General features: G+C 35.6%; 1 protein-coding gene across 7 annotated transcripts in view; it reads right to left on the bottom strand.

The window, feature by feature from the left end:
- EIF4G3 (eukaryotic translation initiation factor 4 gamma 3) overlaps positions 1–19,087 on the bottom strand; it is a 294,628-nt gene that overhangs the window by 139,309 nt on the left and 136,232 nt on the right. For 3 of the 7 annotated variants that reach the window (XM_090268729.1, XM_090268734.1, XM_090268735.1), the window contains 6 exons: positions 18,895–18,990; positions 17,356–17,469; positions 13,805–13,837; positions 3,920–3,940; positions 2,813–2,992; positions 2,107–2,221 (listed from right to left, as the gene is read on the bottom strand). In XM_090268729.1, coding sequence (XP_090124855.1) covers positions 2,107–2,221; positions 2,813–2,992; positions 3,920–3,940; positions 13,805–13,837; positions 17,356–17,469; positions 18,895–18,990 — 559 coding nt within the window. The remainder of the gene's footprint in view (positions 1–2,106; positions 2,222–2,812; positions 2,993–3,919; positions 3,941–13,804; positions 13,838–17,355; positions 17,470–18,894; positions 18,991–19,087) is intronic. The other 4 variants (XM_090268730.1, XM_090268731.1, XM_090268732.1 and 1 more) reach the window with 4 other exon arrangements.

Here is a 19,087-nt window from a genome sequence, read left to right on the forward strand (position 1 = left end):
ATTTTAAAAACCAGTAAGTTTTAGAACATTATTAAAAATGTGTGTATTTATGTTAAAAAGTGTTTAACTATAAATGCAAAAATATGTATCAATTTGTTAAATATTATTTATTTAGAGAATGAGGAGAAAAATTGGATATTTCAACTTTACATGTTCTATATTATCTGTATTTTCATAATTAACTTGATTACTTTCATAATGAAAAATAATTTTAAAGTCTTTTTCTAATCTTAATGAAGCTAGGGAAATAGTTTTTTTGTTTTGTTTTTGTTTTTTTTTAATTAGGTGTTAAAATGCCTACTAGATGGCTATTGGATCTGCATAAGAATTTCCTCACAGATAAGAATATCTATCAAAGGAAACAGACATCAATAATATATGAAGTACACTACCTCGATATATTGCTTTTTTATAAAAATGAGCAAATAGTCTGTATTTAATAGAAATAAAGCCAATATATATTACAATATTGTGTATGAATCAGCAAACTATTTCCTTACTAGTAAACTCACCTATATTGTTTCTATATATACTGCAGCAGTACTATTAAGAGCAAGAAAGAGGGCTAGCACAGACATAAGAATTTTAATGAAGACATTTTCTGAGTCAAACAGTCATTTACATAATCTATAAATACACAACAGACTAGAATTCAATGAGACAGCTCTCAAAATTAATCGGTAAATTAGAAGATACAATTGCATTACTTTTGCAACATGAAATTGAAAGAGAAATATTGTTCATCTTAGCATGTTTACTGTGATAGATAATTTCGTCCTACAGTTTTTTTCAATTTATTCTAATAATTTCTAATGAACATCAACAGCCAATTCTACGCTTAATATAATCTTAACTGGGTTTAAGTTTCCAGAATAAATACCATTACAAAGGCTCTAGAATTGTGTGAAAACTGAAACCGAAAGCTGAGCTCCAAGGATACAGAAGGAACACTTCAACAGTCCTAGCGGCTGTCTAGGCTGGGTAATGCACATATATTACTTTTTTTAAAAAACATACATATATGTAACACCTATTGTTCTAAAAACATCAAATATTTTAGTGAAAATAATTATAAAGCCATTTTAAATAAACATATAAGACATTTAATGGTCTACTGAAGTGTATCATTTTAAAATGGCAGTTTCACAAGCTATACTGACCAAAGTCATAGAAAGGTTGTCTGTTTTCTAAAAGAAGTAATACTTGGGTGATTTGCCTGTTTCACCTCAAAAACTAAGGGAAACTTTCTTGGGCTATTCTAATATTAAAAAACTCTGTCATAAAGGTTCTTAATTGAGCCACTAAATCCCAATTTTAAGAAATTGGTTCGTGGATACAATTACCATCTTAAAAGAACAAGTTAAAATTTAATATGTCCTTTAGTAGAAAAATCAATACTTAATGAATCTTACGGCTTAATTTTCCTAGTGTTGGCTGACTTTATCCCTTATAATTCACTTTCTATGGAATAAAATAAGTACAGTATATGGTAGAAATTTATTGAATAAAATAAGTTATTTTCATTACTCCTCGGTACTGGTTCACACAAAGTATACAAATGGCACTTATTTCTATCCATTAAAGTATCTGTAGTTTTTCAAGGCATTTTCATTGAACTAATCCTCAAAACCTCTCCATGACATAGATCTTATAACAATTTTGCAGAAAAGGAATCACAGGTATACTGAGTTATATTCAGTCGTCTTATCCCCTGCCTTGATGGATATGACATTCTAAGTGGGAAAACCTGAACAAATGTTTTGGTAAGTGGTAGGAAATGTTTGGAGAAGGAAGGTAAAGTACAGTTATGCCATCAGCAAAAACCCAGGAAAAGATGAGTTGGTAGCAGATATCAGAACCTTGACACATAGGCTCTTTGCAACAGAATCATTAGCTCCTTCAGACGGTGCCATTCACTAAATGCATTTCTGTAATACTCTTCCTTGTAAGCCACTCTCTAAGAGGTAGCTTTCAGGTCAGAACTGTCTGTAACACTTCATCTACAAATAACTTCACACCACTAAACCTCATTGCCTAAACGGACCTCCCAAACAACAAATTTGAGTAAACACAACTAGCAGAAATTGCTCAATTTTTCATACTTACCATATGCATTGGGGAAGTCCCCAGGTCCTGGTCCAGGATAAAAAGGACCTGGCCCAGGTGGTTGAACTGGATACTGCTGTGGGGGCCCAACATAAGGAGGGCCACTATGACGGTACTAGGAGAGAGAAATTATAGACATTTATAAACAGTATGAAGGTACTTACTATGGAAAGGTAAGCTTACTATAGAAAAATAAAGTGTTGTGTGTGTGTATAAGAAAATCATTTAAATGAGGCGAAGCCACTTGGTTAAACATTCAAAATGCTTGCTTGCCATCAAGAGGCGGTGAGGATGAAGAGAAAGGTATGCCTTGCCTTAAGTAAAACCATACAGCACAAACCAGTGCACAAGCAAACGTTAGCTCATTGTGAAATTATTTCCGGGTGGCAGGCAGCTTTCAAGGCACAGAATGGTACCACAGGAACAGCTTAACCACCGAGCCTATTTTAGAGCAGCTGGTTGTGGAGAAGGGGTGGGAGGAAAGTCGGGAGACAAAAACAATTTCCGTATCATCTCACAAAGTTTTAATTAGAGACGTAGAAATCTCTCTTTACAATATTACAGAAAATTTTAACAATGGCTAGACTCCTAACCAACAAAAAAGTTCACACATAAATGCCGCCATCCACCCTCCGGGCTCCCTCGGATGAGAATCTGAGTTACTCCCCACTCTGCTGCCGGACCACGCGGCCCTGAGATACTTTACCTGCGGGATACAGTACTGCGGACCCTGGGGCACTGGGTACGGCATGGGCAGATGGTTCACCATCATGATGTGCTGATTAGCCTGATACACTGCAGTGGGTGTCTGTGCACCAGGACGGAGAGAAGGACTGCTGTTCGGGATGGTAGCTCTAGGAGGCTGGATTTGAGGCCTCTGGAAAAACTGAGGAATGGAGAAAAGAATATTTATTTTTTTTTTACAAAGGGGAATAAGCAAATTTTACTATCTTGAACTTTCTCCTTGCTTCCACTAATGAAAAACATTAATTTGAATTAGAAATACAATATACATGAAAAGAGACAAAGCTGCCTATGGCTGGGTTCACAAAAAATATTGCATCCTAGTCATACCAGGTTAAGTTTTAATCATGGTGTCACACATTTGAAAACAGGAGGGCAGCCTCATTTTTAAAATGAAGTCTCATTCATTTAAACTAAAAATTCCATACCATAATTAATAATTTAAAAATGTGTGATAAAATATAATAAAAGAGGTAGCTGGTATCTCTTCTAAAAGTTGTTTTGTTATATAAAAGCATTGATTATTTCATAAAGAGTAGGTGGTTTATTATCAACTTATTAAAAATTAAAAGCAGTTTCAAAAAAACTACCATTGAAGTCATTTAGAACAAGAATCTCTCTGGACATGAAATTTGTCGTGTTAGTCTATCAGGGTTAAGTTAAATTAAAACTATCTGTAGGTTGTTGCATGCTGATTGCCCCATGATAATAAAAGCCTTCCTTTTAAAAAAGTGGCAACCCTATACTAAAACGAACTCAATTTTGCTTTCTCAAATACTTTGCAATAAAAATGGAGGATCTAGACGGGCTTAAGGACAGTCGGGAAGGAGCAGAGCTCAAATCTCTCAAACAGCAAACAGTACTTGTGGTTATTTACGGTTCTCACTTAAGACTTAAAAGCCCTGAAACACTATACCAATGTTAAATTCCCACAGCAAACAATCCGCCTCATTGTAGTAGTAGTAGTAGTAGTAGCAGCAGCAGCAATAACAATAACAATAATAATAACAATAGTAACAATAATGGGTTAGAGTAGTAAAGAGGCCATGCAGAACCAGTAGTTTGTTACCTGGATAGGTCTGAATCCTCCCTTCAATTATGAAGCAAGAAAGCAGCAGGAAACAGAAAGAAAGCCAATGGAAAAGCTTATAGATCAGTAGAAAGGGGGAGGGCATAGCATGCAGCTCAACAAAAATATCTATTTAGTAATAATAGGAGAAGGAAGATTAGAAAATCGAAATGACAATTCGCCCTTGAAAATTCGAGAACAGCAGAATGAAGAATCAAATTACATTTAATTAAAAATAAATAAATCCAGTGGCAAAAATATTCTAATCATAGCCACAGTTATAAGAGCTTAAAAGGAAATGTCTGCTTAATGGCACAAGTACGTGGGACTACTGATTCCTACCCTTGGCTCTCATGAATAGCCATTATGATGTTATTTAGCTTCTCTACAATGCACTCTATAGCTTCAACGGAGGTAAGAACTAATAATTAGAGTGTCATTTATCATTTTAAAGTTTGCAACATATATCAGACTCTTCATGACAGAAACCTGCTCTTTTCAACTAACCGGGCATACAAGACACCACTTAGAGCTTTAAAATAAGGAAATATAATACCAGTCAAAATGTGCGCTCTAGTTCCAAAATTTGAGTTGTCTCACAATTCTAGACATATTGCTATTGGTCCAAATAAAATCAAAGTTGAGTGTTGACCTTTGGGCCCAGTCCTATTCTTAATCATTATGCTACCCACAGGTTGTAGAAGACACAGGACTTGTGCTGAACTGAAAGATCTGGGATCCAGTGCCTAAGGCTCATCCCCATTCAGCCTTCATAACCCAGAGGGGGTGAAAACCCCACTAAAGAGGCTAAGTCACTTAAAAGCAATAGACAGTAAGGTATAGCCGAGAATGGAGTAAATAAGGAAACCAGATGGGGAATGCCACAGAGAGTAGCTGATGGAGATGAAGGTACAAGAGGCCAAGTCGGTAACACAGAACCCTGGGCTGAGCCACAGAAGAGCACGGACCTGGTTATCTCCACTGACACAATTTTGGTGACAGACATAACAATTTCTGTTGGTTGCAACCAGGGACACTGAACTAACAAACTTTTCACACTAAACTTCACTTCTTCTTAATTACACAGCAGACAGAATCTATTACTCATCAATGTAGGTGAGTTGCAAGAACATTTCAGGAACAAACAATCATTTTTATAACTTAATTTATCAGGGGCTGCAAAACTGTTAAAGATCTCAAGGAGAGAGAAGTCATTTATCTGTTCAGCTTACTGAGCATTATAGATGTTAAAAAGATTAATTCTACATAATCCTTTTCCATCAACTCTAGAGGGCAGTCAAGACAAGGGGAGTATCAAACAGGTACAGGTGATGATCCACTGTCGCTATATTATCATCCAATTTCTCAAAGTACTTATTGCCTGAAAAAACATAGAGTTATGGTGGGTGAGAGACAGGAAACTAACCTATTGACTTTTGCAGAGCAAGGAAAACAGACATGGGCAAAGTTTTCCCAGAATTTTAATAGTTTACTATATATGAGTACTTTTCTTACCACTATTTCCCAATGCTCTTGCTAGGATTTTTAATTAGCCTATCTAGAAAAACTAAGGTTACATCTTATTCAAGGAGATTTCTGAAAAGTATAAAACTTTTCTTCAGCAGTTTTCGAAGAGAATCAAGTGTTTCGATGATACTCCTAATATTAACAGACAGTTAAGCCACTAAAACACCACGTTTGTAATTATGTGGACATAAAATAATTTTTTATAAACTAAGGTTTCAGCTTTGAAACTAAATAAGAAAATGTATTCACATAGGCACACTAAATAACAATAGTTAAGATTTATATGGCACTTACCAGCTCCCAGGTACCACTGAACACTTTACATATACTGTATATTAACTTAACCCCACAACAAATCTCTAAAGCAGGTACTATCAATAATGCCCCCATGAGGACACCCCTATTAAATAAGAGGAGGAAATAGAGGGAAAGGAAGATTAAGTAACCTGCTAAGGTCTCCCATCTGTAATTTAAATACAGTCAAGTTCTAGGTCAGTATTTTTTAAACTGTTTTATACTCTACCACTCATGACATGGAACACCCCTCGTATTTTCAAACAAGTGTGCTCAGTCAGAGGAAATCTCTTCACAGGCTGAAGGGATGTGGCAAGAGCTTTACTCAACTATACTAATGGGTGGAATATCCCTCAACCGTAACTGATTCCTGGTAAGAAAAATGCTACACCAGTGCCTTCACAAAATGTGTTTATCATTCAGGAAAACAAATTTCTTCTCCCTACAGGCCTCCAATGCTCTGTCTCCCTTAAAATGAGTGAAACTTGTTCATATGCTTTTATATTCTTGATACAACAAAGATTTTTACTAGGACAGGCTATCTGGAACTTGTCCCCCACTCCCTTTTAAAAACTCTCTTCTCTCCCCTTCCCAAAATGCTTGCAATGCTTCTGAATCCCTTTTCCTCTCCCCTGAGTGATGAAGTCATTAAAACAATCAAACTTCTGGCTGGAAGGACAGTACTGGCCATTTAGTCTAACACCTAAAGTTTGAATCTCTTATATGACATGCACTTGGGGTTATGAAACATGAGCAACTCAAGACACAGTTGAACTTCATTGTTAAATGGAGCTCTGATACTGCATCAGTTTTTCCTTCTATTAGTTCCAAACTTTTCTCTCTGTATCATCTATTCTCTGGTCCAACACCTGTACCTAAAATCACAATGAGGTCAAATCCTTCTTTTCCGTAAGTGACAAACCTCTAAGTTATCTGAAGATTAGCCATCAATACCAACTTTCACACCGCTGTCTTTTTTGGTTCCAAGCCAATCACCACTTACTACCCTTTGTCCCTCCAACCAAGATTTTGAATTCCTTGACCCTCTTACGCTTTTCTCTCAATCTGCTCCCTTGCTCAAAGTGTCACGAAATAAGAGAACCAAACACAATATCCAGATGGGGTCTGCAAGGAATGTACCTGACTTTCATTCAATAAATATATGCTGCTGAATGAATGAGCAATATAACTCTCTATTCTGGTAAACTATGTTTCCATTAATAAAATTATGAAACACAGGAGCTCTTTTGTCAACCATGTTTACTACTGATGACACCAAGTTACAATCATTTAAAACCCATATATCTTCTTCATACATAACCTGGAAATGTGGACTCATATAGCTCTGTTTTGAAGCTCATATGAGGAATCTTATAAAAATGTATCTGGTTAGAGGTTTATTAGGAGGCTGAAAATATATACATAGTGTTTAGAGTGGTACATAGCAGCTAGCAAGTGCTATAAAGTTATAATGTCAACCCATGATTTCAAGTGTACAAATTTTTTTGAATTTGGAATATAACACACAATGTCAAAATTACATGACCATCAGCAAATGTGACAGGCACGTTGTTAAGCCAAGCACTGATAAAAAATGCTGAACAGGACCAGGTAGCGAAGAACTATGTACAACATAGCTATCAGCTCCACATTTGATTTTAATTTATTTGAAGTATTTTGTATTTCAATGGTGCCCTAGGTTGCCAGGAGAATGCATAAGAAGGCAGCAGGCCTCATTTGAGGTGGTACTTTGGGAAGATCCAAAACAGAGGATGAATTTGGGGTACTCATGATTGCCAATTTCACAGAAAAACTCTAGAAGCCAGAAGAAAAGCACTCCACTTGGAGAATTGCTCTAATGATGTAGGAATTACACCACTACCCAAAGTTTCCTCACCGATAACACTGGTAATAAATGCTTTTTGAAGATGCTGGTAATTTTACAATATATAATTTCTCAGGACTTTGCTCTCTAAAATTATGAAAAGACAAAGATATCTCTCAAAAACTACATAATCATCATAAATTTGAAAACCACCTATTCATTTTCAGCAACTAGAAAAATCTTATTCAATCACATTAGCTCTTCCCATGTGGGAAAAAACTACTGAGTATATACATTAATTTGCAAAGTAATAAGAAACATATCACAAATATGCTGCCCCAGATTTTTGCAGTATATAGCTCAGACTACTAGAGAAATAAATAGTAAGATATGTAATTAAGAATATTTTAGGTTAATACTATTAAAAATTCTAAAGTACTCTTGAAAAAAATAATAGTGCTATGATTTTCTGACACATAGGAAAGCGTCTGCATAATGGAATGTCACTCAAATGTCAATCACACTTTCTGCTGACTTACAACTCACAATGATTATTACTGTAAATTTTTTCTGTACTTTCCTGCATGTCGTCAATATGGCATAATTCTGGTTTCACTGAAAATTAGGAGATATAAGCCCTAAAAATCCAGGCTGTTCAACGTAGTAGCCACTAGCCATATCTGGTTACTTAAAAGTAATATTTAATTTAAAAGTCAGTTCTTCAGATGCATTGCACATTTCAAATGCTCAACAGTTCAATGTGGCTAGTACCTACCATGGCAAACAGCACAAATAACAGAGCATTTTTATCATCACAGAAAGTTCTATTAGACAGTGCTGCCCTAGAGGATTATGTCTAATGGAGGAGCAAAACCCCTAAGGAGTCCATCAGGAACAAGAAGGTGTTCTGTCAGATCATAATGTAGAGTCTGGGAAATAAGCATCCTTGTAGAACACTTCATTCTGTAGGTAAAAACAGCCTGGGAAAGAGGGGAAAAGTCAGGCTGTCTCACTGCTTAAGGGAAACTGATGCTTACCAATGACCTACGAGCCAGGCACTGTGTCAGCCAGGTACTTTAACACTCACAACACCCCTAGGAAACAGGTGCTGTTATTATAACACCTCAATATTATATCACTTATTATACCACTATTTTATCTATTTTGCAGATAAGTAAGCTGAGGCCCACGGTTTGTAGTAAAGCCAAGACTGAATCTCAGTTATATCTACTCCCAACCTATTATTTTCATCATTGTCTCTGCTGCAACCCTACAAATCCTTGTGACTAAGACACCAGGTAAAACTGCCCATCACTGACTTATGTCAAGCTCTGAAAAAAATCTAACAGTTCTGGTCATAAAACTAAATAGATGCTTAATTTGATTTTCTGGTAATATCCACTAAAGTCTGATGCGCCAGGTGTGGCCCCAGAGGCAAGCCTTCATCTTCATTTATTTTACTTTCCAAATGAAAGAAATCGCCTAGAGCAATAGAAATATTGCATAACTTTGAATATAGAAAAGAAAAAAAGAAAAAAAGATCAACATAAGCCAGCTTTTTTTTTTTCTTTTAAAAATCTTTTTGCAAAAGAACCAAACTACAACAGGAAAACAGGCATAGTTTCAATGCCTGCCACCAGGTAACATATTCCTTCAGGCCAAATATTGTTAAGCTTTATGAAGCTTATTATTTGTTTACACTGAATCCAACTGCTTTGAATATGGCATATAATTCAGCATTTGTAAACACTATAGGAACTAAAATCATACATCAACACACTGCAAAATATTTCTGTTCTGTGAACATTTTAAAATACCAATTCCCTGGTCTTTCTCACGGTGCAAAGACTACCAGCCACAGTATATAACCAATACCTGATTTTTCTTATGAAGTCCACAAGTCAAATAAAGAAATATAAGTAACTTTAAACTGCAACTACACAAATTTCAGTGACCAAAGACATGAAATTAATAACACAAGCCAGAATCTATATTATACCAAGTAACTTGTTTTTAATTCTGAGTGTACGTTCTGTTCTTTCAGTTTCTAATTACCTTAGGATTTTCAAATATCAGAGTAAAAATAGTTGACATAGTTCTAAAGCCAAGGGTGTTTTGCATATAAAATTACTTAGGATTACTTTTACTTTTGAAGAAAACTGTTATTCTCTTCAAGTTATAAAATGCAAATCATCATTGTCATCTAAAGATGATGCAAAAGCCAAAATGAGTAGAACCAAGAAGATATGGTTGAAATAACCATGACTGGAGCATGGTATTCCTGACTTGAGGGACTCAAAAGGAGCTCAAGTTGCCTACACATAAAAATCTTCTAAATAAAAGTATAAGAGACACACCCTACAACAGATTCTTGGTTCTATTGAGTTGCCCCAAAAATTTGTTTGTTTTTTTTTTCTGTAACATGGCTCTGGTAGCACTTAGTTGTCTTTAATTTCATTCAAAACAATTTTGTTAAACTGTATTGTGACAGCTGACATATCAGTGTGCAGTTTTTAAAAAACTTATTAAAATTGGTGAACTTCTGTGTAGCCATTTTAATACTGAAGATGGAAGAAAATACAAAACATTTTCAGCATATTAAGCTTTATTATTTCAAGAAAGGTAAAAACGTGACTGAAATGCAAAAAAAAAAAGATTTGTGCAATGTATAGAAAAGGTGCTGTGACTGACCAGATGTGTCAAAAGTGGTTTGTGAAGTTTCTTGCTGGAGATTTTTCACTGGACCATGCTCCATGGTCAAGTAGACCAGCTGAAGTTGATAGCGATCAAAGCAACATATTAATTGAGAACAATCAATGTTACACCACGTGGGAGATAGCTGACATATTCAAAATATCCAAAACAATCAACTTATAGTTGAAAATGAAAAATGTACCTTTTATGTTATGCAAAAAACTAAATGGACTTTTTGGCCAACCCAGTATTAAACTAAAAATGTCGACTATCCAAAATCTTATTTGTTACATATATGTTTTAGATTACTAAACTGGATGATGGCAATTATCTCCAGTTAGCTCACCTAAACAGCAGTTAATATTTTTTTCTTTGAAATGGTGATAGGATCAATTGTTATTAAGCATCCACAAAGTAATATATTTACAATTGTACTATAGAAATAGCAATCATAGGAAACATTATGCAGCATCAATTATTTTGTAAAAAAAAACAAAAAAAGATGAAAATGTAAAACAATATGTAATAAGAAAGGTAGCCACTGATGAATAATGCAATAAAGGAGAAATGAGAAATCTATTCATTAATTCTAACTATTCAAGGCTAATTATAATTCTAATTTGATTTCATTCTTTCTGGCCAAAGCAAACAACCACAGAAGAAAAAAGCATCTGTGCTTTCAATTCAGCTTTAAATACTAAGCAGGACATAGATGTTTTCTCTTTAAAAGTGTGTTCTCTGTATATCACTCAACGTTTGTTTCTCACTGGACTGCTTTAAGTAACTCTCTGTTTTGTATTATGAGTATTTCCTCCATCAACCTCTCAGGGTTTAGGTCTCACTTTAGATCTGAGGAGAAGTTTCTCTTAAATACAGACTTCAGCCCATGATTCTCAAATGGTAAACAGATCACACCTCCATAGACGGTATTTGGAAATGTACGAAGATGTGTTTTACTTTGCTTTAAATTGTCACTGGAGGAATTATACTGGTATTTAGAGCCCAAAAGTTGCTAAATAAACTCTAATTACAGAGTGATTTTCATTAGTGGTTATCACACTGAAAATACCCATACATACTGCATGGTGAAAAACCAAACTGGCCCTTACCCTCCTGGATACAGAAGAGCAAGCTTTTCCTAACAATTTAATCACTGCCCTACCACAACACTGGTTCAGCCACCTCTGCTCAGCACGGGCACTTCAAGCCCATGCCCCTGCCCCTTCCTCTATTTCTCTAAGGCAACTACTGCTGCTGCTTGAACCAAGGTTAAACATTTCCTTTTTCACCTAATTCTCCGTGGTGTATTGAAAAAAAAAATTAACTTGTGTTTATAAAGGAAGTATGCCACAGTAAAAAGCAGTCAGCTACCTGAAGTTTTAGTATCCAAAAACAATGCTCTGGACTTTTCCTGCATGTCAAGAACCATCTTCAAGAACTAGCATCGGGAAGTAATTATCTTTCTTGCTAAATAATATACACACGTATATAGTTCTATTTTTTTTATTAGTTGAAACATGCCATAATTTCACAAGGATCATCCTACAGCTAAACGAAGGACCAATCTTCCAATATTTTTTGAGTTATATTACATGTGAAAAACTTTTTCAGAAGTGAAGTCATCCTTTTCTCACAAAAATTCTTTAAAGTTTGCTTTGGTTGTTGGAAATGAGGAAAGACAAAATGTATCACAAGCCTACAGGCATAGAAGGAAGTTTAAAAAACAGACTTTCCCAAAGCTGGCCGTTTATTAAGGCTTAAACACAACACCCCTATTTGAGGAACACTGCTATCAAATAGAGATTATACAAACACCTAACCTTGTACCAAGGAGCTCAAAAATCATTTTTATGAATCCAGTTTCTTTTTACTCTGTTTCTTGAACAGAGCTCTCCCAGGTTTCTCTGGCAGGAGTATCTGGCTTGACCCCTAACTAAAATTTAAGGCTTGCCTCTATGACACGACTAAACATTCTTTAAAACATTGTAACCAATCTTTTTACCTAAGGGATTATCTCTTTTATTATTAGTCATTTTACTCCCTAGATTCTTAGTATGTGTCAAACACACTGCTAATTATTTTATTTGCACTATCTCATTTACTTTTCACATCAGTCCTGAGATGGTATTAACGATGCCCCCATCTTACAGATGAGAAAACTGAGGCTGAGAACAGTAAATAACTTACCCAAGAACACACACTTCATAAGGAAGAGTCAAACTGAGGCCTAGCTAATGCCGAAGTCCAAACCCTCAAAGTACTATAACAATAATACCTTGATACCAGAATACACCCTAAGTTTTATTTCTTTATCAAACCCAAAGCATTGTCATCTACTTCATGCAGCCATCTGAGTTCTCCTGCAAAGTGTCTTTTCACACGTTATAATGTGCTTTGCTTTACATCCTCTAAATTGGAAAAGCCTGTATTTTGAGAAATAGGGCCTTACATTAAAACACTGTTAGACAATGAAAGCCTTCAATTAACAATACCCATTTACTTAGTAAAATAAATTCTAAGTATGATACCACAGCTAAACAAACACTGGCGAATTGTTTTCCTTTTATCAAACTGCATTATGTTGCATAACAACATTAAAAATAGCTACCAGATATTGACTGCTTACTTTGTGTCAGTTGACTTAAGTACATTATCTCTAATGTAGAAGGTATCTATCCTCGTTCTACATATGAGGAAACTGAGGCTCAGAAAAAGATCTGCTTAACTCAGCTAACTGTACAGCACAGCTCGTAATATGAACCCAGATCTATCAGATTCTAGAACCTGACACCTGACAGGCTCTTTCCACGATAGCAGAAGAAAACATTTCAGAACACCCCATAAAAAGCTATTTGGGGAAAACACCCTGCAAGTCTTTTTCTTTCTCTCAAACCACACCCTGTGGTATATTCCTGCTAAATAAATTAGTGTCAGCATATACTTCTTTGAATTTTTAATTTATACAATGAATTCAATTAAAAGAAGCAACAGGCTAAAAATACTAAAATTAACTAAAGTATCTATTTTAAATATATCCTAAGAATAAAGATAATTCTATGTAGCAAATGAATGCATATTATTGCTAATTTGTTATTAGGTCTAGGTTAGTAACTGAGATTAAGTGGTTTTAGAAATACTAATGTTATTTTATACACATCAATACAAGTTACATCAGAATGTTAATAGAAAACTCTTAGAATGGTGCCTTTCCATCATTTAATGTTAAATTTAATCCACAAAATCTATGAGTGTTTAGTATCTCCAAAATTTAGTATCTTCAAGGTTCTCTAAATTCAGGGAAATTATTTTTTAGAAAGAAAAAAACAACTAATTTCTCAATTGTGCTGTAAACAGAAGCAAATGGGTTTGTTAACAACAGAATGCTGTGAAATAAGGACAAAAAGAACTGAATTACACAGGTTAAAGCTACTCTTGAAGAGAGCGGTTGGAATGGGTCCGTGGAACGGCAGCATTCTAAGAGTGGGCAGCCACTAAAGCCCCCGCCTATTCCTTAAAGATGATAGTGAGGGGCAAGGGTACAGTACCTGATGATGGGCAGGTCGAGGCCCCGCTGCAAACTGAGAGAAGGAGGGAAAACAAACACAAAAGGAAAGGCACAAAGAGTCAGAAACACCACAACAAAAACCAAAATGTCACACAATATGCCAAAAGAAAAAAAACCCACAAGGAAAAAAAAAAAAACACAAACAGTCAAAGCTTTGCTGCAGGACAGTGACAGACAGGTACTAAGATTCAAAACAGGTTAACACCACTACTGGAAATAGTCTGCCATTTATCAGCTGGGAGAGAAACAGCTAAGCTGTTAGGCATGAGTAAAGGTGATTCTCTGACAGAAAAAAAAAGTTTTAAAAACCCAAATTTAAAAAATGTTTTTGAAACACTGAGTGGCTATATTAAGACAAATGTATGAAAAGTCAAGTGGGTCTATGCAACTGATATAGCTGCAGGCAGTCAGAAATGCCTTTATACTACAAGAAATACCGGGAGGTAATTATACCGTCCAACAGGAAATAAAGAATGTAACAGGAGTGATGTCAAATTTACTTAAGGTAAATGGGGTATCTCACACATGAAATGGAAGTTTCAGTATCTTCCTTTATTTCTTGGAGTTAAAGAATAAAATTTTACTTACATATTTATGTATATTACACTAAATATATATTTATAATCTATATATTTACATATAATCTACATATATATAAAATCTATAAATATATATAATTACATGCTTAAATTTAATTAACTAGTAAAATTTAATACCAGGCATATCAAAGCAAACAGCTAGTGAAGAATATCACTCTCTAACATGATTAATCAAAACTGTACTATTATAAGCTCAAGAAGAGAAAGGAGTAAAAGAAGTCCAGTCTCTCACTCACTATTTATACACAACAGCACAGCACTGTACATAGGTACCAACTGAGAATAAATGCAAAAGAAAACAAGTTCTCAGCTAACTCGTAGAGTACTTGAAAGTAGATAATAGTGATTCAACCCTTACTCTCCCTAGCTTAGAAAGGAAGAAAAAACTTATTCACCCATAAAATTTTGAATACTAAACCTCTGAGATCAAATAGTTCTTCATCAGAGCAAAACTGGGTTTCTAATGTGATTTCGACTAAAAAGGACAGAAAATATCAGGGTACCTACTGTCATGTATTGGCTACTAATATACTAATTATTGTAATGCTAACCACCCTCTTCAGTAGCGAACAGAAAATACTTAGAAAGCAGTTTTGAATGCAAACCATACAGGATTTTAATTTAATACACTAAAGGAGTTAAAATATATTTCTTCAGTGGTTTTATTTCCTATGGAGCCTTCTGTCAACTCATCACTACAGGTGAACTGAACTGAAGATTAAGTAAGAAACAATCCTTTATACCCAGAATTTAGTTATCTGCAATAGTACTTGTAAGAGACTTGCAATTATTTACTCAATTGTCATGATTTCATATAAAAACATTCAAAAAATTACAGTGAAGCACATGCCACAATGTAGGAAACACCTGAAAGTAGCTCCATCAAGAATGCACCTCAGAAGCTAAAATGTCACCTATTGTTCAGATAATAAAAAGTGCCTTAACACATTTTTTAAGTTATTCTGCATAACTTGATGAGTTCTCTATGACTTACATCATTAGAATGCTAACCACTGTAAAACAATTTCTCAGAATGGTGATAATGGCCGCTATAGTTCTTGCTGAACATTTTCTATTCAAAGAACTGGTGTCTATATTTTCAGTTTTCCAATTATGAAAACAAGAGCATCCCTCTACTATGAACATAAAGTTTCAAGAATAGGCAACACCACCCATGTGGTATGAAGGTAGCAGGTGGAAGTGAGATGTTTCTTCGTGACATTTTTGGGGAAAAAAAAAGCAAAAGAAAATGGCCATGTTAAAAAATTACCCTGAGTACAGCAGTACCTGTCTTATCACTGTTCCACAGAAAGGTCCCATTTCTAAGGCTTTAAAAGAAAAGTTGAAATTTTAAATATTTCAAATGTTTCAGTTGAAAGAACTTTCTATGAGCAAAAGGAGTACCTTATAAAATTATACATATATATTTTTTTTTTAAAAAAAAACCACAACTTAAGTTAGTGGGAAAGTACCCTAGTCTATTTTGCACTAGTCACCATTGGCTATTGAGTTTTCCATTTGAAATGACAATAGTCTTAATCCTATGGGTAACTGTAAGCAACAGAACAAACTGTAGTCGCTGCTGGCTCATATTCAAAATAGAAACTTCCTTTTTTATTTTTATTTTTGAAGAGGGGTCTTTAAGATGGTGAGGACTGTAGATATTAAGAAAAGCAGCCTTCTGGGAACTTGGATCCAATGTTAATGCGACCCACCCACCCACTCACTTACTCACTCTTCTGTGCACACAGTCGGTAACCGGGCAGGGCCAACGTAACACTGACGTAACTCTGGCACTCAGCACCACAAAGTGTCAAAATAACTAAAGCAACAGGTTCCTCCAAAAGCCAAACTGTCCACCTCTCCCAGTTAAGCCTTCAATAGATTCACTATTTTGGAGGCTATTTAAAAATAAACTGTTTAAAGAGTTTCGGTACAACCAGAAAATAGAACAGATAAATAGCTTATCTGTATTTTTTACTTTTAAACAAGATTTTTAAAAATATAATTTTAACTAGATATTAAGAAGTATCAAATACTGGCACAAGGATAACCTGAAGGGGGGAAGCAGGTGGGCGGGCCATGAAGCCAGTTGGATTGCAAAGGCAGCTGTCCAGGGAAGAACAGAAAAGCCTAAACTGTGCAATTGCCAATGGCCCATTAATGCAGAAATAGAATGGAGTAAGCTTTAGCTGCTCTACAAAGCCATGGGAAGGGTCCCTTCCTTAGTGCAACAGCTTACCTCTCCTCACCAGTTGGGGTAGCCATGGGATGGATGAGGCTAGACTATGGCAACTTGGGATGTAAAAAGAAAATGCAACCTGCCAAATTTCATATCCCAAACTGAACCCTCCCAGCACCAACACAAATGAAATAAAGAAAACTGGACCCAAAACAACAAGCAAGAGTAGTCTGGGGTCCGCTAGTCTTGCACTTGTTTTGGGGTATGTAATGAGATGTTATGGGTGCGGTTTTTAGTAATGGGGGTGGGTAATGGTCACTAGCAGAGCGGATGGCAAAAACTGCATAGAGGATAGTATCTGAAGAGTTTATGACCACAGAAAAATGGCTGACAACTACAGACAATTTTCCCCTTGATATTTGATTATAAAATGGAAAGAGGGAAAAAGAAATCTTGAAATTTGTCATTTTAAATCAATTTTATCTGAAAGGGATATCCCTCTTCAAGTTTAAAATAAAGAAAAATCTGAACCCCAAATCACTCCTGTCTAATCCCCAATAGAGAAGACCCACCCAATTTGTTATTCTTTTCCCCACTAGGCCTGGCAGAAACTGCCATGCTAGGTTAGACTTTCAGAGAGGAAGCAATTAATGCATTTCTGTTCATCAGCCAATAAATGGATGTGGTCAAAAATAATGAGCGCCAGAGGCACCACTGCCTGCAAGAAGTACAGTTTGTTATATTGCTTACAATGCAGTATTTTATCCAGCCTCTTCCAGCCAAGGACCTGTAAACGGGAGTCTGTTCCAAAACCTTCCTCCTCTTCCAGTTGTCTGTGCAATGTATTGGCACTGTTCTGCTGGGCTGTCAAAAAAACTGGTTTAGAGATGCAGCTCTTCAGTCAGGTTTTGCGCCAGTTCTAACCATGTAAATTTAAATCCTTTTCCCTCAATATCATAAAAGGGGGGTTAGGGATAAAGAGGGCCACAGAATCCTTTGCAGTAACAGCTTACCATGATGTTCCATGTTTAATGATTAGAACCCGGGCCTATCTAAATTAAACTGGTGAGATCTCAGGCCCACTCCAAGTAGTCAAGAGTCCAAATCCCCAAAGCAATCTCAGAACAAAGCTTGCATCAGACATCTTGTTGACCATTTCAGCAAGAAAGGAGAGAGAGACACATACACAGAGACAGAGAGACAGAGAGAGAGCGAGCGAGAGAGAGAGGCAAGCAAACAAGCAACTAGGACCAAAGTCCCACCTCTTTAGAGTGGTTCCTCCACCCCCTGGGGAGAACAAGGATCTAAGAGCAGGTATTGGAGAAGAGGGCAATGCAGAAAAGGAAGACAGGAAGAAGGTAAGAAAAAGATCACATTTTGGTGCAGTCTATGCTCTCCAGTTCTTTGAGCACTTCTTTCATACATTTCCACATTTCTAAATCCATGCACAAAACTAAATGAATAGAAGCTAAATGCAATGAAATATTCCTGTACAGGCAAAAAAAGCAGGCGTGGGGAATCCAAAGAAGACCCCTGTATTCTATGGAAAACGCAGAGCTGAGGTACAAGTTGGGATGAGAAATACAATGTGAGGTGTTACAGAAGCACCTTTTAGCAAAAACGAATCATGCAAGGCAGGGGGACCACGTTCTAAGGAATGCACAGCTGAAGCCACTCTATCCTTTTGTGAAACAAAAGGATGAACCCCAAGTAAACCCACAGTCTTTACAATTCTTATTGCAATCCCTGTAAAGGATGAGCAAGGAGGATGATAGCATTTACATTTGTACGATAATTTATTTACCATTTAAAAAAAATGAATACATCATTGATGTATATCATGCATATGTCCACACTATCAAAAGGTTTGAACTGATCTAGTGACACCAATTCAGAAGTCCTTTCCAAACAAATGAAATTTGCGAGTCTAATGACTAAAATTCATTTTAATTAAAAAATCGCTGTGCTTTAATCTTCTCCTGAATTTTGAACAGTACAACTAACAAATTAAGAACTAAAATAAACTTGAATGAAACTGAAATTTTTTTTGAAAAATCATGCCACTGAAAAGTAAAAGATATAAATGGTTCCATTTCTTCTTTTTCTTAATAAATTTATTACAAAGCAAAGTCTGGAAAATACAATGCTAACCAATAACAACAACAACAATAATAATAACAAGTTATCTTTAGGAGAAATTTCCAAAATCAAGTAAATATATTAGTCAAAGAAATCCAAACACAAACTTAGTTGGAGAATCATGTCTAGAACAAGCTTCTGCTTACTTACCGGAGAACGAGTTTGAGGTTGCGAATTCATTGTCTGAGGGGCTTGAGGGTATACCAGCGTGGTTGGACCTGCATTCTGTCCAGAGGGATAAGGGGTCTGTCAAAGAATGGCAAAAACAATATTATATTTTTGAAAAAACATGGCAAAGTATTTTTAAAAAGTTTATGTTAGTATTTATTAATGTGGTTTACAG

Source organism: Furipterus horrens, unplaced genomic scaffold, assembly GCF_987537825.1.
Source record: "Furipterus horrens unplaced genomic scaffold, mFurHor1.1.pri manual_scaffold_3, whole genome shotgun sequence".
NCBI lineage: Eukaryota > Metazoa > Chordata > Mammalia > Chiroptera > Furipteridae > Furipterus > Furipterus horrens.